The sequence below is a fragment of the Pseudochaenichthys georgianus genome, chromosome 14, assembly GCF_902827115.2.
Source record: "Pseudochaenichthys georgianus chromosome 14, fPseGeo1.2, whole genome shotgun sequence".
NCBI classification, from domain to species: Eukaryota; Metazoa; Chordata; class Actinopteri; order Perciformes; family Channichthyidae; genus Pseudochaenichthys; species Pseudochaenichthys georgianus.
In genome coordinates, this window is record NC_047516.1 from 35,420,893 (window position 1) to 35,447,212 (window position 26,320).

Sequence of the window (26,320 nt, forward strand, 5' to 3'; positions counted from 1 at the left end):
TGGATTGTTCCTATCCGAATTATGGCAATATTTCGCGATACAGTGAGGCATATTTGAAGAGAGAAACTACAGTAAATAACATGGAGATCAACGTGTCTTCGAAAACCAAACGCATGGATTACGTTACGTCCGGGAAATGGCGGCGCCCACAGTGTTGATGTTATTTCGGTATATAATCAGTTTAAAATCACTGATAATGTCATCGGATTAAAAAAAAAAAAGAGAGACTGGCAGAGACTGGTCTGTTTTATCGGATGATAATTATTAAAAAATGAGTGTCATGAGCATACCATTCCTTTAAATTAAAAAAAATGTAGGCGGAGCTTAGGGTTCCAAGAGGATTATTTGTAGAGCAGGTCCACCCGGATATGTGTGCAAAATGTCAGGTCATTTGGAGTTACGGTGCGACTTTATACATTTATTCCGAAATGGGATTTTGATTGGTGTCGCTAGCGAGCATGTTGGAATATTTTAACCTATTGACTCCAGAATGTTGCAAATTTTACCGGTCCTGGTGTCCGTGCAAAATTATACAACTTTTGAAGCGTCCTAAAGCCCTCAAAAACAGGAAAAATGGCGACTAATAATAATAAGAAGAATTCCTCCAATAACAATAGGTTCCTCGCACTTCGTGCTAGGACGCCGTTGGGTCCTAGCGCTCTGTGCTCGGGCCCTAATAACACAAATTTAAATTGCCCCACAAATAATAAATAAACACATTAGCCATATTACCATGGGAAATGGGGACACAGCAAATAAATGCTGCCATTACAACGCAGTTAGAGGCCTTTGGATATTTAAAACCAGTGCCAAATATGTAAAATCAGTAAAGTTTTTATAAAACTACAGTAACAAACTCTCAATGGCCACCAATCTGCAGATCACACACAGCAATTTTACAAAAGATGTAACAAAGATGTTTACACTGCCGACAGTCATTATTTTAAACAGTATGTATAGTATAACACATTTAACGCAGAATGCTTGCTCATTCATTTGTTTCCCTCGACCACGATGGATGCCATCGTATGGTCAGATCCTGGGGAGGACCGGTCACTGATGAAGGCGATATTCATGTCCTTTTGATGCACATTAAATAATAGGTTAGCGCATAAGAGATAATGAATTAGGTAATTGCATACTTTTTAAACTGTCACTCTTAGCGAATTCAGAGCCATTATTACCAGCTGCTAAAGCAACACTGGTATTGTTTTCCCCTATTGAGTCTGCATGTGTGTGTCGTCATGGCAATGTGGTCCTGAAGACACACAGAGGTGCTTTTGAGTATTTTGCCTAGTGTTTAAATGCATGTGGACAGATTTAGTCAATCCCAACCGTGCAAGTTTTAGTGTATCTTCTCATCTTTTTAGCAGGTTCCATACGACATGTGAACTGGTTAAGTGAAGAGCAGAAGCCACTTTTCAAATTGTACACAATCCTTTTCCCATGCCATTGCTGTCAACACCTATCCATGCTGAACGCTGCTAAGATACTATTGATTGGGGTGTGGCCAAAAGTGCAATATGCTTCAAAATGTAACTGACAGAGAGCAGTGCTTTTGTCCTGTGTTTTTACACTGTGCCATGGATTTTATTTTATTTCAAGATTTTTAATTACGTCGCTAAATTCCTTGAAAAAGTCTTCTTCCTTTCCTCCCAGGTACACGACAAGGCAGCGGATGCCTATAGTTCTCTGCGTACTTCAATTGTAATGTGCTATTTTTGAAAAAGGAAAAAAAGAGAAATGACCTAAATGAATATATTCTGAATGGGTGACTGCCAACAACTTGCATTTCAATGACAACTCTGAATAAGGATCCTACCTCAAGAAGCATGTCCTTGATCTGCTTCACCGAGATTCATTTTTAATAAAAAGCCATATCACAATAGTGACCAAAGTATTTGTACTCTCACAGTAGCCTCTACTACTTTGTATCCTCTCACAGAACTATTCACAGTTCAAAGGCTGCTAATTTTGGTCAAACAGCAATTTGCCATACAGTGCAACTACAAGGCTATACTGTATTGGAATGACAAAAGATGACACTCCTTAACATGTCCTTTGTATATTTCTATTTGTCTTAACTGTGGGAACTTGTCCAGGCATGTTAAGTGGGAGTGGACTTGAAATCCTTAACTCAAGGTGTAGAACAATTAAGTTATCAAGCCAATTGCATTACTTACTACAACTTGAATTTAGTTTGAAGTCAATTAATGCAGAAATCAGAGTTCAAATGACACACAATATTAAGTTGATGTAATTACCAACATTATTACGTCAACACAACTTTTAAATTAATGTTTGCAACTTAAAATATTTATCTAAATCAATTAACTCACATTTTTATCTTGCAACCATGCATTTAATTAAGTGGAGGTGAAAGGTCGCCTGAATTCGTTTTTAGAGTGCAGAAAAAGTTAAAATTGTCAATAAAATGGACAGAATGGTCAGTACAGGCAGTTGAAAGCCAAGTGTTCAGTGCAAACAATCTGCTGAATCTCTCCACTCCTCTTCTGACTGGCGGTAGAGGGCCACTGATGAACACCTCTGCATTTAGAGAGCTGGCAGTTTCCAACAAACATGTAAAGTCTTCTTTCAGCACTTCTGACTCTTGTTTCACAACATCATGTGTTCCAATGTGTAGTACCACATTCTTCACAGTCGGATGTTCAGCCCCAATATGCAGGATCTTCTCAGCCAAGTGAGAGACCATATCCTTGGGAAAACAGAGTACTTTGGTGTTGTTCTTACTACACAGACTTTTTACATCTCTTAGAGCAGAGTCACCCACAATCAGAGTTTCAGGCCCAGTCGTTAGCTTTCCCTCTAGTCTTTTACTTTTGGAGTAGCTATTGGTCCTTACCCTGCTGTGTGAAGAGGACGGGTTATCCAGGTCATCAGAAAGAGATCTCCGGCTCTCGGTCAGCGGAGCGTATCTGTTCTGGATTGGCACACTCGGTGGTTTAGGAGGATTTTTTGTAGTTCTCCCTTTAGCAGCTGTCCACGGCTGTTTAGGGGTTGAAGAGGCGCTCTTCCTGGGTGATAACAATCCAGGCCAGCCGGTCACATCACAGATTTCAGAGCGCTGGGCTCTGCCTGTTATCCGTCCTCCCAAATCCCATGAAAATGATTTACTCTTAGGCTTTGCACCCAGAGAGTTCCAGGGAGGACTACCATTTGTAGATGTATTACCCGGTACACAGCCCTCCTGTTCCTTGGAATCCTTGTAGCTGCTAACTAGCTGTGAGTTAGCATACCCTTTTCCATTATTTTGCAACACTGGTAAAGTGGTGTCATTCCCACGACATAGTCCATTCACTTCCACGTTAACTTCCAACCGTTGCATTTTCATTTCCAACGCAGCCATCTTCTGTAGAAGTTTGTGGAAGTCATCTGTAGAGAACGGAGGCATTTTGCTACCAACTAGCTTAAAGGTGACATGTCATGCTTTTCCGGTTATTACCCGTCCCCTTGTGTGTTATGAAGGTTTGTCTGCATGTAAATGGTGTGCAGAGTCAAACCCCTCAAAGTACACCATGTAGGGCAGGGGTGCCCACACCTTTTGGGCCGGTGGGCTACTTTTGAAATGACCAGCTCACCGATGTCTACCAACCAAAAATAAAATCCCAAATTGCAAGGAGCTGAATAACACGTGTTATGTATACATGGGATAACTACAACAACTCTATTTGGGTTCTTGAACAGAAACAAATACATGAATACATAAAACTAAAATGGCAGGTTAACCTCTCTCTATTTCTCTCTCTCTCTGTTAAGAAACACATAACAAGCAGGCTAAGAAACCACTCTCCATGTCCTGAAATCTTAAACATAAAACACAAATATAAGTACAAGGAATACAATAAACGAGTAGAACAGTCAACTTAGACACCAGACTCAAATGGGTCCTATGAACAGTCTCTCAAAGTTATAATGAAATATACATAGGTCCAATATAGAGGCATGTTATTCTCTCTCTCTCTCTCTCTCTCTCTCTCTCTCTCTCTCTCTCTCTCTCTCTCTCTCTCTCTCTCTCTCTCTCTCTCTCTCTCTCTCTCTCTCTCTCTCGGATCAGATTTGAAAACATCGTTGCTTGCACAATGTGCCCAAAGTAGCACAATTGCTGCAGCCTAGCAGCTGATCTCAGAGCACGCTCCCCTCTCCTGCAGGGGGGCGTGGTCAGCTGCAGCTCACAGAATCAGCCCCCTGCAAAAACAGCGCTGGAAAGAGCAAATGGAGCGAAATGAGGCATGGCATTTGATTTAATTATAAAAGGTATAATATGTGGTAAACTGAAGAGCCCTTTGGGAGCCGAAAGAGCCGGCTCTTCTTGGTGAGCCGAGCCAAATGATCCGGCTTACCAAGAAGAGCCGGAATTCCCATCACTACCCGGCACTTGACTGATGTTATATCGCTTTGCATTCTGGGTTAACAGACTGGAAAGCGATAGGTCGCTTTTTCTGTCAATCAAGTAAACTCCTGAATTAAGTGGCAGGGAGGACAAGGGAGGAGGGATCAAAACCTGTTTTGTCTATTTTAACGGAGCTTGATTTTTTTTATTTTAATGAATGACTCGCGGTCTACCAGCATTGGCCCTCGACGTACTGGGCACCTCTGATGTAGGGAGTAAAACACTAAAACAGAAAATACCTCCCCAAAACGCCTCGTTGGAGATACGTCACTGTCCATTTGATTCTTCCGGGGACATCATGATGTCATGTCGTCCCCGGAACGAAATGGACCAATCCGTGGAGCCGTTACGTTACGTACGCGGAGCCGTTACGTTAAGCCCCCGCTGATTGGTCCAAATTGACCAATCCACGGACTTCCTCACACACTCAGTGCATGCAGCTCTGCTGATCTCTCCTCCCTGGCTGCAGGCTGATAACTGACAGTTGGGATCGCGGCGAAATTCTCTCTGCAGACCCATTCTCACAGCGTCTATCAACCTTTTTCTTACTCAATATCAAGCCACACTTATTGTTTTTACTTCGGCTGTGACTTTGTGTGTGCTCAGGATGAGTTTGGCTGACCGCTAAACAAGGAAATCACACCTTCACGGAGCTTAGCGCGATTCACAACGTCCCGACTGGTCCCGACCAATCGGAGCACACTGGGCTCACTGGGAGGGGGGGGGGCAAGAGCTGCAACGCGCCGTTTAGTGGAGAGAGTGAATACACATACTTTACAGAGATGCTGTATGCGAAACCAATGTGAGTTTGGAAAATTGCACAGTATAAATCTATTCTAGTAGACCTCAACAATGGAATTATGATCAGTGGAAATGTCCATGACATGGGACCTTTAAGCTAAATAGCATGCAGTAGCCTACCAGGCTTTAGCTGTTGCTAGGCCACGCTACTGTACGACTGAGGTCGTCGTAAAACAGGGTTGCCAACTCTCACGCATCTGGCGTGTGACACACGCTTTCACTCTCAATCTCACGCTCTCACTCTGCCCAAACTATTCTCACGCCAAAACAAGAATACCGAAGACTAGAAACGGTTTTGAAAACTTTTATCACGTAGTGATCGTCTTCTCAATAGAACATCTTTGATAATGTCTTCTGACCAATCAGAATCACGATAACGACGTGGTGTTGTTGCAGGAAGTCCCGACGGAGAATACTTTTACTGTAGTACATCGATACAACATTACGTGTTGATAGAAATCAACACGTAATGAAATAAGAGCCCACGGTTTGATGATCGATAGGTGTGTGGGCTGTCTTTCATGTTGACACACAGAACAATGGGGGCTATCCACCCTTATCCACAATGTAAAGTAATTCACAGCCTCTTCCCTCTTCTCTCTGTGAGGAGCAGCAGGTTCAGCTTTCAGAACAAAGTAACACAAAACTAAAATTGCATTCATTTTTTTAAATATGTAGTAATAGATGTATTTATTTTTCTTCTCAAGAGAGTACCAGAATGTGTATTTTATGTTAGTATTTCAACAAATCTCCTGGGGGAGAATCTCCCCAGACCCCCCTGCATGGGTTGGGTTTTCAGCATCTCAACTCTTTCACCTGTGGGAAATTGCAGGATTGGCTCCAGGTCGCCCTTTTTATTTACTACAAGACAAATGTGCCTTTTTATTTCATTCAGTTCAATTTGGATTGAGACAGGGAAATAATGTAAACCTCACGCGTGGCGTTTCACTGTCAAGGGGAGCGTGTAATTACATTGCAAATACTGACTTGAGCCCCACCACTGTATGGGTTAGCCCTACTATAGATTACCCAACACAAATACTCCGTGGCCGCCACTGCCGACCCGTATTGCGCATGCGCAGATCTAAGATCCAGTAGAAATGATAAAAAGTAAAAGTTTGCTGCTTATTGTTCGACTAGGCCAAAATAGAGTCAAAGAGTATATGAGAGTGAGTGTGTTAATTAATATATTTGGCAGTTTGGAGTAAGTCTGTACATTTGTTTGTGTGTGTGTGTTTCATGTATAGGCCTCTCGCGATAATTAATTTTGTTGGATACATTTTCCCGGAAATTATTGCGATAAACGATAATATTGTCGGCACCGTTGTATGACCATTTCAGACCACTGACATAATGATAATCCATCCATCCATCCATCCATCTTCTCCCGCTTATCCGTGGTCGGGTCGCGGGGGTAGCAGTTCCAGCAGAGAGCCCCAAACTTTATTTTCCCTGGCGACATCAACCAGCTCTGACTGGGGGATCCCAAGGCGCTCCCAGGCCAGCGAAGAGATATAATCCCTCCACCTGGTCCTAGGTCTACCCCTTGGTCTCTTCCCAGCTGGACGTGCCTGGAACACCTCCCTAGGGAGGCGCCCAGGTGGCATCCTAACTAGGTGCCCGAACCACCTCAACTGGCTTCTTTCGACGCGAAGGAGGAGCGGCTCAACTCCGAGTCCCTCCCTGATGACCGAACTTCTCACCTTATCTCTAAGGGAGACACCAGCCACCCGGCGGAGGAAACCCATCTCGGCCGCTTGTATCCGCGATCTCGTTCTTTCGGTCATGACCCATCCTTCATGACCATAGGTGAGGGTAGGAACGAAAATGGCCCGGTAGACAGAGAGCTTTGCCTTCCGGCTCAGCTCCCTTTTCGTCACAACGGTGCGGTAAAGCGACTGCAATACCGCTCCCGCTGCTCCGATTCTCCGGCCCATCTCACGCTCCATTGATCCCTCACTCGAGAACAAGACCCCGAGATACTTGAACTCCTTCACTTGGGGTAAGGACTCATTCCCTACTTGGAGTGGACAGTCCATCGGTTTCCTGCTGAGAACCATGGCCTCAGATTTGGAGGTGCTGATGCATAATGATAATATATAATAATAATTCAAGTACATCCTTTCAAACTGCTAGTCACATCCTCATGTAAATGGCAATTTATCGAGTTCATTTTTATTTATCGTACGATAAGTCAACTAATTGCTTATCGCGACAGGCGTATGCACACAATAAAACAGTGGAAACAAACATGTGTTTGACTTTCATTAGTGAATGAAACTGTGTGCCCTTTATAGTCTGTGTCCAATATTGTGTATTTGTATATATTGTATATATATCCTATTATGCTAAGGTCCCGCTGCTGACACGATAGCAGTCATTTCGTGCTCATATGTGTAATCAAACCCATGATACCAAAATCTCACTCCAGCCAGGTACCCAAAGTTCGCAACCCTGCGTAAAAATGTTGAAATATGGCTGAAACCCTCCGTCTATTTATGAAGATGAACTGTCCCAGTGATAAGTTAATATCCAGGAGCCGCTGCTCGAAGTTTTTAGAGAATAAGAATAGGAAAATCAGCATAAAAAGTAAGCATCTGTAAAAAAGCGTCTGTACCGTAAGAAAGATAAGCAGGTGATATATACATATATACACATTCTCCTGGCGAGACCTCAAATCATCTTCGTAATATCTATCACACTATAGATCCTACACATCCACTGGACCTGGATTCTAAAAGTACAATATACACTTAATCAAAAAGCATTTAAATGGCCAAACTATTCTACAAATTAGGATTTTCCAGAGAGGTTTATTTGTGAATATACTAAATATATAAAAGTCAGTGTTTTCCTTTTCTCAGTGTGCCCTATAATTTGTTTGTAATAAAGACATGCAGCAAACTTCATGCAAGATATGGCACTTGCACTGAGGTTATCAAACAGTTTAACATGACTTCTTACAATAACAGGTAGTTTGTAACATCCACACCTGCCTGTATCTAAAACATTCTAAATCAAAAATATGTTTTAAATGATAACCTGTAATTGTAGGTAGATGTGCAGCACACAAAATCAAACTGTCCTTGCTCTGCAAATACAAGGCATTGCCATATATCAATCACTGAACATTTACAAATTATTTCATTTTCTGCAGTGATTTGGAAAAACTGTACATTTTTTATTTCAAAATAAGGTACGCCAAAAACATGCAGCTTTCCCTGAAAGCTCAAAGGAATAAATCAAATGTTCTTGTTGTCGCTGATTGAAGTGCAATGGATAAAAAACAGGTAAAACATCATTAATCAGATGCCTGCGATTTGAATGACTAAATATTTCACATTTTTCACCCTGCAAACTGTGTGTGACATCGCTTACAAATTGTTGTCAGCGTCGAGCAGCTTGTTAAATCCTGCTATCCTTTTGTGTCAAAGTAATTGGTGCCTAACTAGATAGAAATGACTAATTTCTCCTCCAACCTTTAAAACTGTTTCCCTCACAACACAGGTGCTTAGCAACAAGAATACTCTGACAATGAAAGCAGTAAAGCAGGAGGATGCTGGGAAGTATGTGTGTCGGGCCGTGGTCCCCAGAGTGAACGCCGGGGAGAAGGAGGTGACGCTCACTGTGAATGGTAAGTACAATGGCCGTCATGCACTGAATGTCAATGGCACTTTGTCCTCTTTGGGGGGGGGGTGGAAATTAGGTTTGAGGAGCAGGATTCTGGCCACTGTTATTATATTGAGATGATGGGAATCTAAATCTTTGTGTAGGGTTGATTAAAATCTCAAACTTTATGTACAATTTTAATATTTGTTTTCTATGTTTTTGTATTACAATATCAACATTAAAATTAAAATCTTAATTTATCCCAGGAGAAATGTTTTGTGACAGCATTTTAGAATGAATGAAATAATATCTAAAAAATTAATTTAAATAATAATGTAATTTTGCATACAAATAACAGAAGTTTAAGTATTATTAAAATCAGGATATAAATATAAAATAACATAGACACACATACAGTCTATATTGTAGGTATGAAACTGTCCTTGCTCTGTTAATACAAAGAATTTCAATCACTGAACATTAACAAATCTTCCATTCACTGCTGTGCTTTGGAAAACAGTCACAATGTTTTATTTCATAATACATATGGCTTAGCTTTCCCTAAAAGCTCAAAAGAATAAATAGAATGTATATATAAAATCTTCACATGAATCCATGTTGAGTTTGCTTTCACACGAGTGGCGGGATTCCGTCTCCACTTTGGAAGCTTTCACATATGCCTGTGCTGTTCCGAACAGCCAGTACCTGGTAATGGGGGGCAATTTTGAGCAGAAAAATAACACTACATTTGACAAAGCCATGCTGAGAATTAAAAGCAACCGTCCCTGAACCAAAATGGATGTATCAACATTTCCTTTCAAAGAATGAAAATTACCCAGAGATGATTGTGGACAGAGGAGACCCCCCCCCCCCCTTCAGCGCGGCCGTCACTGAGAGCTATTAAGGCTGCCTGTCATTGATTTCTAATGGCCACATTTCACACCTTTATCTCCACTTTGTGACTGATGGCCGCAGTACAATGAAAAAGGATTCCAACCTTTTTGAACGATTCAGTAGCTAGAAAACAAACGGTATTCTGACAATACAGTTTAATAGAGAAATGTTTTAAGGTCAGCCAGTCGAGAGAAGCAAACACATTGACGTGCTTCAAGTTGTTCAACTTTACAACTAAGACGTTGTGAAGTCTTGGAATATTTTCACAGTGGCAGATCAGAGTGAAGGGAAACATGTTTTTCAGACTGAAGAATGAACTTGAGGTAACCTTTGTCAAGTCTTTACCGACTTTCAGAAAATAAGCTGTTTGTTACAAGACAGTGTATCATGCCGGTAAAAAGTAAACTATTCTCACATCCAAAAGCACGACGATGATTACTTATCTCTGTGGATATGGTGGTAAGAGATGATCACAACGTGTCATATTATGAGAATGTCCCCCTCGACTTACCTCCACCTCTCCTGCTCCATGACTCAAGTTAATGATTATGTGATTTATTGTCAAGTGTAAAGCAATGACAGAGCGGCAGTCATTGTCGATGAAAATGTTAGATCTCAGGCTCCTTAAACAATGCTCATTAAATATGCTATCTATCACTTTTTCTGTAAACAACAAGAAGCCATGCCCTGAGGGCTGTCTGAGGAGAGCATTTGAAAAGAGAAGAAGAATGTTCTATGGTCAGCAGTTTGTGAAGTGTCCTCAGTGTCAGGGCTGTCACTTAGTGTTCAGAGCGTCAGACCCTCCTCTGATCCAAACACAGCGTTGGGGGGGGGGGGGGGGGGGTTACTCTCTGTCTGACAGCCAGTCCAAAAACATGGACGAGTAATAGCTCTAAAGCCTCCTAACTGATCAGATTAATGCAGCACAGTGTGACCTTTTTTATTTCGTTTTTGTATGCACAACATACAGTATAATGTTTCTTTGTTTTGTTACAGTACACTGAAAAAACTGAAACACTGACTTTAATTAAATGTATCATGTCAACACATGTCACATAACTGCATTAGGTTAGACGAAAACAATAATATTAAGTTGAACCTGATACAGTTCTGTTGACATTATTCATTTAATTAAAGTCAATGTTTCAGGAGGTAATGTTCAAAACTAATGTCACTATGGTAACTGATGAGGATGTGTGCTGGTGCTAAAACAACCTTTGTTTCCATATGACATTCCTTATCTTGGAATGATTAGAATCTGTCAGAGGAGAGCAAGTATGTGTGTGTTTGTTACTAATGTAATTGAATATATAAATAATATCCATTGATCTATATTGCTGATTTAAATTAAAAAAGTAAATGTGAGAGTTACAAGGAAACGGAGAATTTCAAAGACGTTGATTGACGCAAAGACGTTTGGCTCAGGTCCATGTTGTGATGATGGAGTCTCTGTCCCTCCACAGGTCCCCCCACCATCTCCAGCACCCAGACTCAGCAGGTGCTCTACGGAGAGAAGGGTCAGATCAAGTGCTTCATCCGCAGCACCCCCCCTCCCGACCGCATCGTGAGTCATGTGATTCCTCATTCCATTTACTCATTCATTTCCATGTTAGAGACATTCGGTCAGTGGGGGATGCATCTCATTAGGCTGAAACACTAATGGCGCATTTCCACTGCAGCGCATAGCACGGTTTAAGCGTGCCGTGCCAAACCCGGCCCATTTTTTGTTGCGTTTCCACTAGGGGTAGTTCCGGCTAACGGGTACTTTTTCACAGTTTTTCTGGCCCTCCAAAATCGTGGTTCTTTCCAGGCCAACAACCGGGCTGAGTATGCCAAACTAGTAACATGAGTGGCTACAACTACAACAAAATGAACATATTTGACCGTGATTTAATTGAAATACACATTTCAAAATGATGCCGAAGTAACAACATACTGATACCTGTTAGTAAAAAGCATGAATTAATGCTTTGACAAGTCTGCAGACAGACGGCAGGCGAAAAACCTTTTAAAATGCGTGTTTTCTGAATGGAGATCGGCTAAGCTAATGTTGTATATGCTCCGACCGTCTACACTCACAACAACGGCCTGCAGACATAAATAAACCAGCGACTGTATTCGCCATGACACAGACAGTCTGTGGTTTGTACTTGTTTAACTTTTGTCTAGTTTCTGAACAGATATGAGGAGCTGTGAGCTCTGAGTGCTAACAGCTAATGGCTGATGTTTGGTTTTGTGTGTCGCATTGAAGATGACGTCACAGCTCCGCCTACACTGCGTTACTATAGTTACTGCCCCAGCTACTAAACTGTAATGGAAACGCAGCATAAAGTGAGCTTGGCCTACCAAGGCCTAACTATACCGTACGAGGCCCTGCAGTGGAAATGCGCCATAAGGCACTGAAACAGAGCCAGAGGCCATATTCACAGACACATATACAATATACATACTTTATTTATGGTTGAATTGAACTTTTTCATGAAAAAAACCAGTATATTACTATTAAGTTATTCACAACCCTAACCCTAAGTACGAGAAAATATTAGATAATTCTTGACGCCCACAGTGGTGAGTAATATGAATTCTCTCAAGTAGGATCATCAGGAAACCATGCCAACAATAGCATGTTGTAAAGAAAATAAACGTAAAATAGACTTTTCTTTTTTATGTTTGCACGTGTGTGTGTTTGTGCGTGAATTAGCATCTGGTTTCAGTTTAGCCCCTCTAACACGTGTGCTGTGCCTCAGGCCTGGTCCTGGAAGGAGACGGTCTTAGAGTCGGGGACGTCTGGACGCTACACCGTGGAGACAGTCAGTACCGATGAGGGAGTGATCTCCACTCTGACCATGAGCAACATCGTCCCCGCTGACTTCCAGACCATCTACAACTGCACCGCCTGGAACAGCTTCGGCTCCGACACAGAGATCATCCGACTGAAAGAACAAGGTGAGGACCACACAACCAAGTCTCACGGCATTTCGTGTTATAGTCACGACATTTAATCTATTGATTCGTGTTCACCAACACGATTTTCCCCTTTTTTTCGTGTCACACAGAACGATTTTAAAAGCAATGTATTTCTACTGGTAATGTGTTTCGTGCCTGCAGCATGTCTTTTTGTCCGGGCGGGTCTTGTAAGACCGGAAGCTGTGTGGTTCATAAACACATGTTCTTACTCAATATCAAGCCACGGTTATTGTTTTTATTTCAAATCGTATAATGTCGGACTTTTTTTTGCCGTCCGTGAGGAAAATAAATGGGGCTCAGAGCCTCAGAATACTGAAATCTGTATTTTTTAAATCTTTTTTTCCTTCTAATTTGTTATTCTTTTCTAAATAACACTGTTATTTACTCACTAATAACACACAATTATCCTTGTTCTTATTTATTTGTTTAATTCTAGAATATCGGGCTTTTTTGCCATCCGTCAGGAACTGAATTTCAAAATAAAGTCACCAGAAACAGACGTAGGCGATACACACCCACTGAACTGATTACCCAAGATCCTCAGCTATGATTGAAGCTCGGTGATTGGATGTTTTAGCCGCATTGCATGTTGGGATATGGTGTTTATGCGATATGGTGTTTATGCGATATGGTGTTTATGCGATATGGTGTTTATGCGATATGAAATAACTATCAACAGAATTGCGTTGCCAGGCAACAGCTTGGGGTGAAAACTGTATTTCCGGTCTCTAAATTTGCATAGTAATCTGCAGTACTCAACTAAAAACATCAGTAAAAACAGCAAAAAACGCCACTAATTATTTTAACGTGCGATTAACTAATGTGTATTTGTCCTCGGCCCACCCCGTAGTTTCAGAGCCCAAAGGCTTGACGTTGTTGTTGTTGTTGGATGGTGGGAGATTCTAGTGAGAGATATGGATACAATAAAAGGTGTTTTAAACAGCAAGCCAAGCACCCAGCTGATGCTCAGCCCCGCTCCTGCCGCTCGCTTGCGGCAGACCACGCTTGAAAGTTTGCCGGGGAGACGCCTGGACACTTCTACGAGCAGCAAGCTTTCAACAGCGATAGTTAAATGGGTGGCTACAGCTTAACATTGTGGAGGACGAGGGGCTGCGTTAGATAATTCAGATCGCATCCAACGTGTCGACTGCACATCACAGCGCATTATTTTGACCCACAGTGGGAACTTCAGTCTCATGCTTTGACTGTTATGAAGACAGAAGAGCGGCATTTAGCCGACAACTGTAAACAGGCTTGTCTGTTTGAGCAACTGGCTCAGTGCAAAGAAGTGCACAGGGTTGGGAGAGAGTGTAGGAGAAAGAGAGAGGTTCCAGTATGGGCATAGATATGTCTCATAATTATTTGTGTGCACATAAAAATAATTTGTGTGTAAACATAGGCCTGTCAAGATAATCAATAAATTGACTTATCGTACGATAAATAAAAATGGACTCGATAACTTTTCTGAACTCGATAAATTGCCGTTTACATGCGTGTTTGTTTACATAAGGATGTGACCAGCATTTTAGCCAGGCGGACTGTGTCTACCAGCCCGGCGTGCTGTGAGGGGCGGGGCTCACACACAGCCCATGACACAGCCAGGTCAGGAAACTCTGCGTGCAGCAGTGTAGCAGTCAAATTAATAATATAGAGACAAGCAGGAGACAACGGGGAATATTTCAACGAAGCAAACCTACGGACTTGAATGAGCCGGGCGGTGTGTCACATTTGTTTTAAAAAGCTAGCAACAAAAGCTAGCAATACGACCAACTTTAAACTGCACCTGAAACACAATCACCCCATTCCGTTTTCCCAGCTGGGAGCAAACACGGCAGCTGGAGAGCCCCCACCTTCCCTACAGTTTGCAATCAAAGATGCATTTGCCCGACAATGCAAACATGTTGGTGTTCCTTGCTCGAAATCTTTGAAATACAGATTTGGATATGGCCTGTTGAGCAGTGGCGGCTGGTGGAAAATATTTTTGGTGGGGCTGTTGATAGAGTGAGTAAAACATTTTTTTTTGGGAGAAATGACCCCTTAAATTAGGACTTCTGGTGATGTAATGGCGCGTTTCCAGTGCAGCGCGGAGCTCGCTTTAATGCTGCGTTCAGACCGGACGCGATGCGAATATTCGCTTCGCTCTAAACGCTCCTATCGCATCGCTCTAGTCGCTCGAGTTTCACCGCAGCTGCCAGCTGTGTTTACTCACATCATTCAAACAAGACGCGCTGGCTCGGGAGCTACAGCTACAACAACATGAACATATTTTACAGTGATTTAATTGTAATACACGTTTCAAAATGAATTAACAACATACTGATACCGGTTAGTAAAAACCATGAATTAATGCTTTGACAAGTCTGCAGACAGACGAAAAACCTTTTAGAATGCTTGTTTTCTGAATGGAGCTTGGCTAAGCTAACGTTATATATGCTCCGACTGTCCACACTCACAACAACGGCCTACAGACATAAATAAACCAGCGACTGTATTCTCCATGACACAGACAGTCTGTGGTTTGTACTTGTTTAACTTTTGTCTAGTTTCTGAACAGATCATATCTGTCCCCGGCTGTTTGAAGAGCAAGCATGGGAAACAAAAGATAGCATTTACCTGTTTGCATCCAGCTAGCCATGTGAGAAGCCTTGTTGATACGTTTTGTCTTTTTCACGAGCTTGCTGTGATATATACAAATCGGGTTGGTCCGGTCCAAGGTCTTTAAGTATCAATTTATCTCCCAAACTTCTCCTTTCAAAAGGATTGGAGAGTAGCTCTTGCACGGAATTGGGTGCGGAGCACTGCGGACCGAGGTTCCGGCAACTCCACCTGCACACCATTCTCATCCAAATACTGCGTCATCTTGGTCACTCACGAGTCTAAAAAACAACTCACGTCAACGCACGTAAGCAACCAACGTGACCAAAATATTTGACGGCGCTGATTGGCTGAAATTATGTTTCGGCGGCACAGTTTACTATTGAGATTTTTGCAACGTGCTGGTTGCTGCTGTTTGGCTCGGGGGCTCCGCCCCGTAATGATAAACTAATGCCATGGGCAAGGCCAGGCAGGAAACATGTGACTTATCAGTAACTTTAGACATCGTAACACAATTTTAAACGAGATTGTATTGTAGATTATACATTTTTGTGATACCAATTGTATGATATTTACCTTGTTCATTAAAAATTTAAATATAAAATATATATATTTTTTAAATATTTCTTTTTTAAAAAAAAAAAAATGTATTTAATATTTTTATTAATTTTTTGTATCTGGAAAGAGGTGGGGCGGCGCCCCTAGCGCCCCTATGGGCCGGCCGCCACTGTTGTTGAGGCATCTGGGTCTTTGTATGGACAGTGGACTGTACACTTGACTGTTGTTTTAAGGAGGGTTTTTTTGCTTGTGAGACAATGTGTGCTCATATTTATTTATTTATGTATATATATATATATATATGCCTATATATATATATATGAGAGAGAGAACTCTGTTTTCCAGCCTGAGTCTATTTAATTGATTGTTTTGGTTGTTTGTGATTTTAATTAATTTGTTATAATATAGTATTTGTTTTATTTATTATATATAATTTATATATTTTAATATTATTTCACATTTCATTTGCAATGTTGAATGTTCAATACAAAGTTATGTTTGATATGAGGTACGTGAATTATTATTATATATTATCATTATGTCAGTGGTCTAAAATGGTCTTACAACGGTGCCGACTATATTATCGTTTATCGCAATAATTTCCGGGAAAATGTATCCTCCAACAAAATTAATTATTGTGACAGGCCTATGTAAACATGTGATTTGTAAATGTAAAACATCATCCAAAAATGCATTTAAAAGATTTGCAAACTCACAAATAAATTTACAAATGTAAAACGGATCTGCAAATACGCAAAATATTTTCACAAATAAAAAAAGATCTTTGAATATCTCTTTAACATTTACAACTTTCGATCAGGCATTTGTGAATCCATTTTGTATTTGTCGACCAAAAATGCGCTCGTGGATCTCAAATCTCTGCTCGTGGATCTCAAATCTCTGCTCGTGGATCTCAAATCTGAGCTGCTCTTGGATCGTCTTTTTACACACAGAGTTTTGAGACAACCTTTCCGTCGGTCTCGGCTAAAATCTACTCGTGTCACTCGGTTATTTTCGGAAACCACGTGATGGCCTGCTGATGATGACATTTCCGCATGGTTTACAAAGCAAGAGCATAATGGTTTGTTTAATGCGCTGTTTTTTTAATGAACAGCAGAACGTTAGAAACATTCTTTATCACCATCATCATGTTATAGTGATACAGATAGTTTGTGTTAGTTTATTGGTTCAACTTTCTTCATTGTTTTTTGTGTATTCACTCAAGTGGGTCAAAGTTACAAAGCACTTCACATCTTATTAATCAGCCTAGTTTTACCTTACCAGTGCAGTGGTAAGGTAATCTGTAGAAAAGCACCGTATTTAGGTTAACCTTCATAGTGAGGCTACATGAAATGTTATAATATTCATCGTGTCCTTTTACTGTATATGCATCTATTCATTTGCTTTCATCTGTATTTAATGTTATGTTTATACTTGTTTCCACACATTTCACAATTTGGGTACCTACCTACCGATATTTCAATTCAATCTTTATTTCAGACTCAAGGTCCATATCACATACAAAATGACAAGATACACATCAATAAATAAGATTAAAAAACTAAATACAAAACAAAAAACCAAACAGATAAAAAAACATAAAATCAGTCCAATCACAGCAAGCCACACTGTCTCACTGTCTGGAGAGGCTGTTGCGCCACGGTCTCCAAATCATGGAAGAGAACCGAGTAGAACTCTTCACATGCAACTGCAAGGTTAATTAAAATCAAGATAACATGATTGTCAGAGTCTAGGCGACACATGAATTTGTACATTAACTTTCTTAAAAGGGCTTGACAGGTAGGTACCCCCAAGTTAACAAACAGCTGGCTGGCACTGTGCCATCTTGGTACCCTCACCAGCAACCGTAAAGCATCATTGTATGCAATTTTTAGTTTTTGCATGCTGCGAGCCTTGTAGTTAATTCACAGGTGAGCCGTGTACACAGTGGCGGTTCTACAACATTTTACACGGGGTGGCAAAGGGGGGGCAAGAGGTCATTCCAGGGTGCCATGGGAGGGCGGGCAGTACGTGGTATTTTATACTGTATATATAACCTATTTATTGTTAAATCATGCCCTAACACAAGTGTTCTTAATGCACAAGAGAAACAAGGTGTTCAGACAAACAAACTAACATATAGTATAAAACAGCAGAAATGAAATACTCATGATACCTAGAATTCTGTTTAATGTAAGTACAGTCAAAGTACTCTTTTAAAATATATTGAAAGTTAGAAACGGAGATGGTTAGATAAAATGTCTAAATGATGACATTTATAACGGGATCAAATCAAAGTGAATGGCCTGCTGCTGCTGAATGCATGGGGCAAGTGACTGGAAACAGTTTTAAAAGTTATTACATTGTTTCAGAATAATAATAATAAATAATAATGATAATTCATTCTATTTAAGAGCGCCTTTCAAAGCACCCAAGGACACCTTACAATTCATAACATATTCCAATGAAAGGTTTTAAGACAGTACAAAGAATGCAGTCCGGGTGATGTTTTTTATGTGGGGTGCAGATGAGAGAGCTGTCCAGAATGACACCAAGATGCTGTGTTTGTGCTCTTGATAAGCCATGAAAACAGTAAAATACGTGTCTCCTGTGCACCAAAACATACCCATCTGTTATGGAAAAAGAAAGTATTCCAAATAGTATTCTAAAAGTAATCTGAATACTTTTTTAAGACACGTAACTGTATTCTGATGACTTTCAGAGCATGTATTCAGTATTCAGTAACTGACGACATTTACAAAGTAACCCTCCCAACCCTGCGTAGAAGTGATCCTTCGTCAGTGTGAAGAGTCTGCTAAGCTTTATGCGGTCCGCAGTGCCTGAGCGTGCTCCACTAGCACCCCCCCGGTCAACAACTTCAAAATTCTGGGCTATGTAAAAATCGCTGGCCCGCGATAGTGTCTATTGGATACATTTTGGCCCTTGGACAAATGTAGTTGGTGATCCCTGCCCTACAGCTTCTGAGGATTTGTCCCAATCTTCAGAAGCTGCTGTAAGCCAGCTCTGCACGGGGAAAAGATGATTAAATCATCAGCGTACATAAGGTGGTTGACAACAGTAGCACCGATGACACAACCAGTTTTACACAAGTTCAGTTTCCTAGACAGATCATCCAGGTACAGATTAAACAACAAAGGAGATCAAATCCCACCTTGCTTGACCCCATTACCAACATAAAAATGTTCAGACACAGTATTGCCCCACTTCACCTGCATAGTCTGATGTGCATTCCAGAAGGCTAAGATCCTTATTATGTACTTGGGTTCCCCTCTCTGGCACATTTGGTCAAATCATTTGTAATGATTCAGTCGATCAAATGCCCTGGAAGGAACAATAAAACACAGAAACATGGTGGAATTATGGCTTCTATATTTTTGCTATAATGTCTTTTAAAGCAAAAATACACATATCTGTGCCGTGTTTTCTTTTAAAACCGAACTGGTTGTCAGCTGTGGTAATATACCTTTCCAGCCTATCCAACAGAATGTTCTCCAGCACTTTGGAGAGAATACTAGCTAAACCAATGGGTCTGTAATTATCAATGCCATTAATCTTCCCAGCTGTATCCTTGATGACACAAGTAGCACAGATAACATGGAATCTGGTAAGACGCCATGATTAAGGAAACCAGTAAGACACAGAGCAAGAAGAGGAGCAAGCTTAAGACTGGCATGTGTTAAGTGTTCGGCTGAGATGAGATCCGGGCCACAAGCTTTGTTCTTTTCTAGATTCATTATAGTGTTGTAGACTTCCTCTGATCTGACTGTAACGTCTTCAGTGGAGTCAACCTTTTCAACCACAAATGCATCACTCTTAACACAGCTCATAATAGTGTTGTCGCCACAGTTCTGCGATGCTGCCTGACCCACACACTCCTTCAATGGAAGACGGTAAGGGAGTCTAAAGCTGTTTATGACTTTGACCTCTTTCCAGAAATCATAGCAACTATTGTTGGGCAGCTTTCTGGCAAGTGAGTCAGCCCTCATTATGTCCTCGTTTCTTTTAATGAAGCGGACAGCATACTTATATTTGGCATTAGTGGCCTGTTTATGTTCAAACAAAGACCCCTGTCTCGGCCTTCCTGATTCTGCCCACAATTGAAAAGCATCTCTAGCAGCAGTGTGTAGCTCAGACACATGTTCATTCCATCCAGGTTTTATACTATTGTCCTTTTTCTTGCTGTCGTAAAAACCCTTACTTGAGGCATTTAACACATCAATAATAAGATCATATGTAAAACATAGATCTCTACCATGCTGCACATGTTTACAGTTGGTGTCACTGCACAGCATTGCTTCTCTTGGAATTACAACCAAGTCTAATAGTTAGTCAGTGAGTGAGGTGTAGTGATTAATATCCTTCTCACTTAACTTTGACCAATCCAGCCTCCCTGTGTATGTTTTATTGTCATCAACAGATAGCACCGGAATATTTTCAACATTTAGGGTCAATACAAAAGGAATATGATCTGTAGTGGCCAACTCATAACAGATGTCAATGTTGTCCAGAGAAGCGTGTGCATCAGCTGTGCATATACAGTACAGTGATCTAGCCATGACACAGTATGCCATGCTTCACTAATATATGTAAAGCTTTTCTCAGGTAGTAGAGATGTACTTGACAGTATGAGATTATTATCGTTACACAAATGCAGTAAACATTTGCCAATCAGAGATTTATCATCCGAAATGTCAGCATTCAAGTCCCCCACTACATACACACAGGTTGTGGCATTATCCTTAATGAATGCGTTAACAAATGCCATTCTATTGCGATATTCATCTTCATTTTCATATGATTCATAAGGTGTGTAAATATTTACGATAATAAATGACCTATTTTCATACTTGATCTCTATACCAATGGCCCAGTCGACGTCCAATCTTACCACTGTAACCAAAGGATCATATTTACTGTCATGGGCAATTTTAGCACAGAGATCAGTAGTTGACTCTCCAACTCCATGAACATTAGCATATTCAGCCTTTCCAGATCTTGCTTAGGTAACCATGTCTCTTGTAAGCACAGAATATCACATTCCTCCAACAGTTTATCAACAACCAGCTGCCTGGCTTTATCCCGAGCACTGTGCCACGCGTGTTATGTGACACCACCCGCATCATATTGTTTATGTACTACAGTCATTTACATCAGCAGATGTGTTGTACACATTGTTTGTAGCAGTGATATCACCCACAAGCGACCCACTAGCAGGCCGTCTTGGCTCATAATAGCGTCGGACATAGGTGCCAGCTGGCCACAGCTCTGGGTCATACATTTCTGCCACTTCCTTGCATTCGTGTTAGGCTTCCTGCAGAAAGAACGGAGAAGAGAACCTGCTATGCAAGCACTTAGACAGAAACTGTGGTGAAGTGTCAAAAATTTAGACCACGGCACAGTCAAGGAGTTGGAGAGGACGCAGAATGGGAATCCTTGAACCGAGGTTCAGACCAGGGCGAGGAACTCAGAGAGGGGAGACGAGGAGCAGGACAGACCAGGAAGGTGGCTGGACGAGGCAGGCGGAGCGGCAGGTGTGTGGATCTGGAAACAGGCAAAAAGCAGGGTTAGGAAGGTAAATCCTTCAAAAAGTTTACTAGGCAAAAAATGCTAAGTAGGCCAGGACGTTAGTTACCACTGAAGAATAAACGAAGAACTGGCGAAGACTGAGGATGAGAACTAGGGTTTTAAGCAGGTGCAGGTCAGTGGTGGCAATCAGCGAGATGATCAACAGCTGGAGCGGTGTGGAGGCAGAAATCCAAATGCAGGTCAACACGCCCAGCTAGGAAGACAGACAACAACGGGGGGGGGAAAGAGGTAGGCCGCACTGTGGATCCTCACTATTCGGCAGTGATGTGAAATGAGCTGAACCTACTCTGTGCCGACTCGATCTTCCGACAAGTAACTGCTCGGCCAAGTTTCTCTCTCCGATACTCAGTTAGCATGTTAGCTTCCAGTTGAGGGGCAAACTTAGTGGCAAACACACTCACCATCTTTGTGATCACAACTTGTACGTTAGAACTCACTGGGCCAGTTCCAACTATACCCGTCTTCTTCCTCTCCCGTTTCAGTGGTGCTTGCATTCCCCGTTGTTTTGCTGCTGGCTTATGCTCTGGTGTCGCCTTGCTTCGGTGTCCTTCCTTCCCAACACGGGACCATAAAGGAGACTTTGGTGGCTGTGGTGTGGACACGAATCCCACAGAGCTGCTGGAGCCTCCTCCAGCCACTGTTACCTCCTGGTCAGCATTCACAGCTGCTGGCCGTGCTAGCTCACATACCCAGCCCCTGGGTCCACACTGGTAGATCCACAGGGCTTCTCAATTGCGGACACCCGGTCGTCGATGGCCATGGTCGTCACCCGTAGACCCTCACAGGCATCTGTTTGAGCTTCGAGCGTTTTTTTCACACAGCACATGTCCTTATTCAGCTGTTCCAACCGCCCCAGCAATGCTGAGACCTCAATGTGGTCGTATGACACTGGTGGGAGGTCATCCAGATAGTGGGAGACACATCTTGGTCTCCAAGATCTATCTATCTTGGATAGATAGATAGATACATGGGCGGCGCCAGAGATTTTCTGTTGGGGGTGCCTCTATGAAGCTTTCCGCTTCATAGAGGTTGCTCAAACATGTAGGGTTTCCCATTAATGTAGCTACTGTATGGGCTAAAGTGAAAATGTCTACTGCAACACTCCCCACACGCACATACAGTAGGCTACACCCGCGACTGTTACAATGAAGGCTCGATAATCATCTCACGGCATATAGGCAGGGTAAAAGTGCAATTTTTTACAAGTGGGGCGCGGACCAGCCTCCTAGGGGGGTCCGGGGGCATGCTCCCCCGGGAAGATTTGCTTTTAAAGATCAAATGCAAAGCTTCCAAATATGCTACATTTTTATAGAAATGTTGTTTTTAAGATATTTTTTATTTTATTTAAATCGAGATAATACACCCGAAAAAAAGCTTTTTATTGATACAAATTCCCAGCAGCCTCCGCGCGCGTGACGTCACTGTTGCCAAACAGTCTCTGGACCTTATACCTTTATATATACAGTCTATGCTCTGGACCAAATATGACTCGGCAGTCTCGGTCACATGTTTTTCGAAAAGAAAATGGAATTAACATGGGTTATTGTTGTGCTTTTTGTTGTACGAACGGTGCGGGATCTGGGAGAGTTTTCCATGCATTTCCAAAAGACCAAATCATCCGCCAAAAATGGATTATTTTAGTGAATCGTGTTGGCTGGCAACCGACAAAATGGAGCAAGTTGTGTTCTGACCACTTCGCGTGTGATGCATACGACGTTGATCCTGCTATCATCAAGTCTGTTGGTGCAGAAGCATTAATAGTACATCGGAGGCTGAAACCCGGAGCCGTCCCCTCCATCTTTCAGCACAAGAAACCACTGAAAGAACGAAAGAGCCGGGCGATGGAGAAATGCCAAAGAATTGAGGTAAACAACTTTTGATTCGATTTCAAAGCGCACGGAGCACAGCAGATAACGCAGATTAACGGAATTGCAGTTTTATTAAGTTGTATTGCTTATAGAGGTGGGCACCGTTAGATTCTGTGTCTTTACGATCATAAACAATGTGTTTGATGTGGAGCTAGGATAAGTAATAAGGGAACTAGGAGTGATTTCGGTGCAGTAACAGGTTAGCATTTTTCGCTCGGGGCTAATTCACTGTTAGCATTGAAGTTTATCTGCAGCTCATTCATCGCTCCTCCACTCATAACGGAAAAGTGTGAACAATATGCATTATGATAGGGATTAAATCCACTATTATTCCTCCTGGCCCAATTCAAAATGCTCCCCCGCTGGTGGTAGCACATCGTACGTTGTGACTGCTGCTACAACAGAACCGAGAGAGGAGGGAGCTAAGGTCAGTGCTAGTGCTAACTTGACAGCTAACGTTAACTTGGGGGCTGAAGAGCTATGTGCATCGTCGCGTCTCTCCAGGCAGTGAGAGGGTTGTGTTGTGCTATAGCTGTATTATTAATATTGTTCATGGTTGGTGCCGCTGGCTGCTCTTATCGCGTGTGTTCGGCTCTGTGTATGCTACAGCCATAATAGGTTATAGCCTATGTGAAACAATGTAGCCTGTTGGTGGTCCGTGGATTATTTATAATCAAGTTGATCGAAGTTTGCGTAGCCCATACATGCTCGGGAAATCTGTTGACATGGACATGATCCATCGGGACGTTTCATGTAAATGTAGACCTGTGGCACCACCCCGTGTGCAACAGATTTTCTCTTTATAATAGGCCTATGTCTGTGCTGTTGCTATTCATGCACGGATCAACATTTACCCCCCCCCACACACAAAAAAATCCCGGCTCCCCCGGAGACCGTGGTATAGTTCGCACACTGCTCCAGATATTGGGTGGCCTCCGACTCAGAATCAGACATGATAGACGAAACTAAGTTGTACTATCGGCGGGAGCCGCTGTGAGCGATAAGCCAGGGTGTGTTTGTTTGTCAACTCTGACGTCACACGACGCCATCTTGCGGAGGAGCGGCTGAGAAAATAAATCGTCGGACTTGGTGTTGGGGGTTGAACAAAATAAATATTTCGCATTGCCAGACGCATATTATCTCCGATTTTAATACTGCAATATCTTAGATAGTGTTGTAGCTATATGATTTCGATTTTACTGGCAATTATAAAAAAACCTTTGCATTTGATCTTTAAATTATTGAAGTTAAAAGCATCAATCTGGTGCACTTTGAGAGCAACATTAAGAGATCTATGGATACATTTCTCAACACCCAGATGAAACGGAACTGTAAACAGATTTACTTTTTCTTTATGGATATTTTACAAATCACTCCCCTTTCAAACTGTATTCTTGTTTTACTGTCATATAGTATTTCATAACTGTTTTTCCTTTATTCTCTTATTGTTTTATAGCCTAACTATAATGATCATATGAAGGTGTGACTCGGAAATACTTGTTTACATAAATGGTGATCAAACTGTTTTGAGTCCCACTGAGATAACTTAGACTCAAGTTAACTACCTAAACACTGAGAGAGTCCTTTACCTCACTGAGCTGACATTATCTGACAGGAGAGGACTTTCCTTTCACTTAGTTGTAGAAACAGCTTCTAATATCCGTTAGCTCAGCAACAACAATCTTGTTCTCTCTCTCTCTCTCTCTCTCTCTCTCTCTCTCTCTCTCTCTCTCTCTCTCTCTCTCTCTCTCTCTCTCTCTCTCACACTTGTGCGCTCTTGTGCGCTCTTGCCACACACACGGAGCCGAGCTTGAATGAAACACCCAGAAGTAGGCTACTTGTACTTTAGCATATAATTTTCGAATCAATCATTTTTCAAATTATGAATTTCACATATATAAAAAAAACAACCTGATCTCACCAGAATGCGTGACTCCACCACGACTCCTTAACACCACAATGCGTGGTGGAGTCACGAACTTTGTTACATTTGCGTGTCGGCACCACGCAAACAACCCCAATGTAAAGTGAATGAGGCTCCTTTGTCGTGGTGCACACACGCATTTCTACAACGTGCATTGTGTGTAATGCAACTGTTAATTTTATTAAATTAGTTTGTTTTTAAGGAAGGCCAGAGCTTCAGCTGTGTCAAATAGTCTTGTATTACGAGCGTCCATTCCCATTGGATAACGGAGAATTTTACACCCGGAAGTAAGTAGCCTATTCTCCTTACTGTCGATTGATTTTACAGTGATATCTGCACTACTCATCGACTAAAAAACACCAAATCCTTAATTACACAACATTGATTGGACGGCAGAAGACACTACACTACCCAGAATCCTCAGCTATCGTTTGGGACTACACCATGAACCCTGTGATCAGTCCTCAAGCTCTTTGATTGGTTGACCTCCAACTGCATTCCATATGAAAAAAAACGTTTCGCAAAAGAGAAAATCATACTTTATTCAGCAGTGCTTGCTTTACTCTTTGAAAGTCATCACATGAATGCATTGTAATAAATGGTTTGGCTGCATTAAATATTACACATCTGTCTTAGTTATTTATTTATCTACAGAGATCGGGCCTCAGAATAGACCAGAAACTATTCTTTTACCGTTCTGTTTTAATTTCACAATAAAGTTAGTAGTAATATTTTGTTTTGATATTATTGTTTTTTATTAACTACTAGACGACTGGGTCATGTTAAGACCATCTTTTTTTGGTTGCTATGGGTTTTTTCCATCGCTTTTGTGTTACAAATATCAAAACAATAACAAAATAATATTCGTCGTAAACTAAACCGGAAACAGCAGTATATTTTATTTTGTTAACACTGTAAACTTGAAAGCCTTTTAACCTATGCTTTTAACCCAAACCACCTACTGGTTAAAGCACGTTATTACACGTTTAGAGTAATTGCAATGCAGGAAGATTGTGTTGCTTTTTAATGACTGTTTAAAATGCCTTTTTCTTAATGTCTTTCATTTTTGTAAAGCACTTTTGAATG

The 26,320-nt window shown here is 41.6% G+C and overlaps 1 protein-coding gene across 1 annotated transcript in view; it reads left to right on the top strand.

The window, feature by feature from the left end:
* The window catches only part of kirrel3a (kirre like nephrin family adhesion molecule 3a), a 366,436-nt gene that overhangs the window by 319,719 nt on the left and 20,397 nt on the right, over positions 1 to 26,320 (top strand). The window contains exons 9-11 of the mRNA XM_034098423.2: positions 8,720 to 8,846; positions 11,179 to 11,279; positions 12,463 to 12,661. Of these exons, the coding sequence (XP_033954314.1) occupies positions 8,720 to 8,846; positions 11,179 to 11,279; positions 12,463 to 12,661 (427 nt within the window). The remainder of the gene's footprint in view (positions 1 to 8,719; positions 8,847 to 11,178; positions 11,280 to 12,462; positions 12,662 to 26,320) is intronic.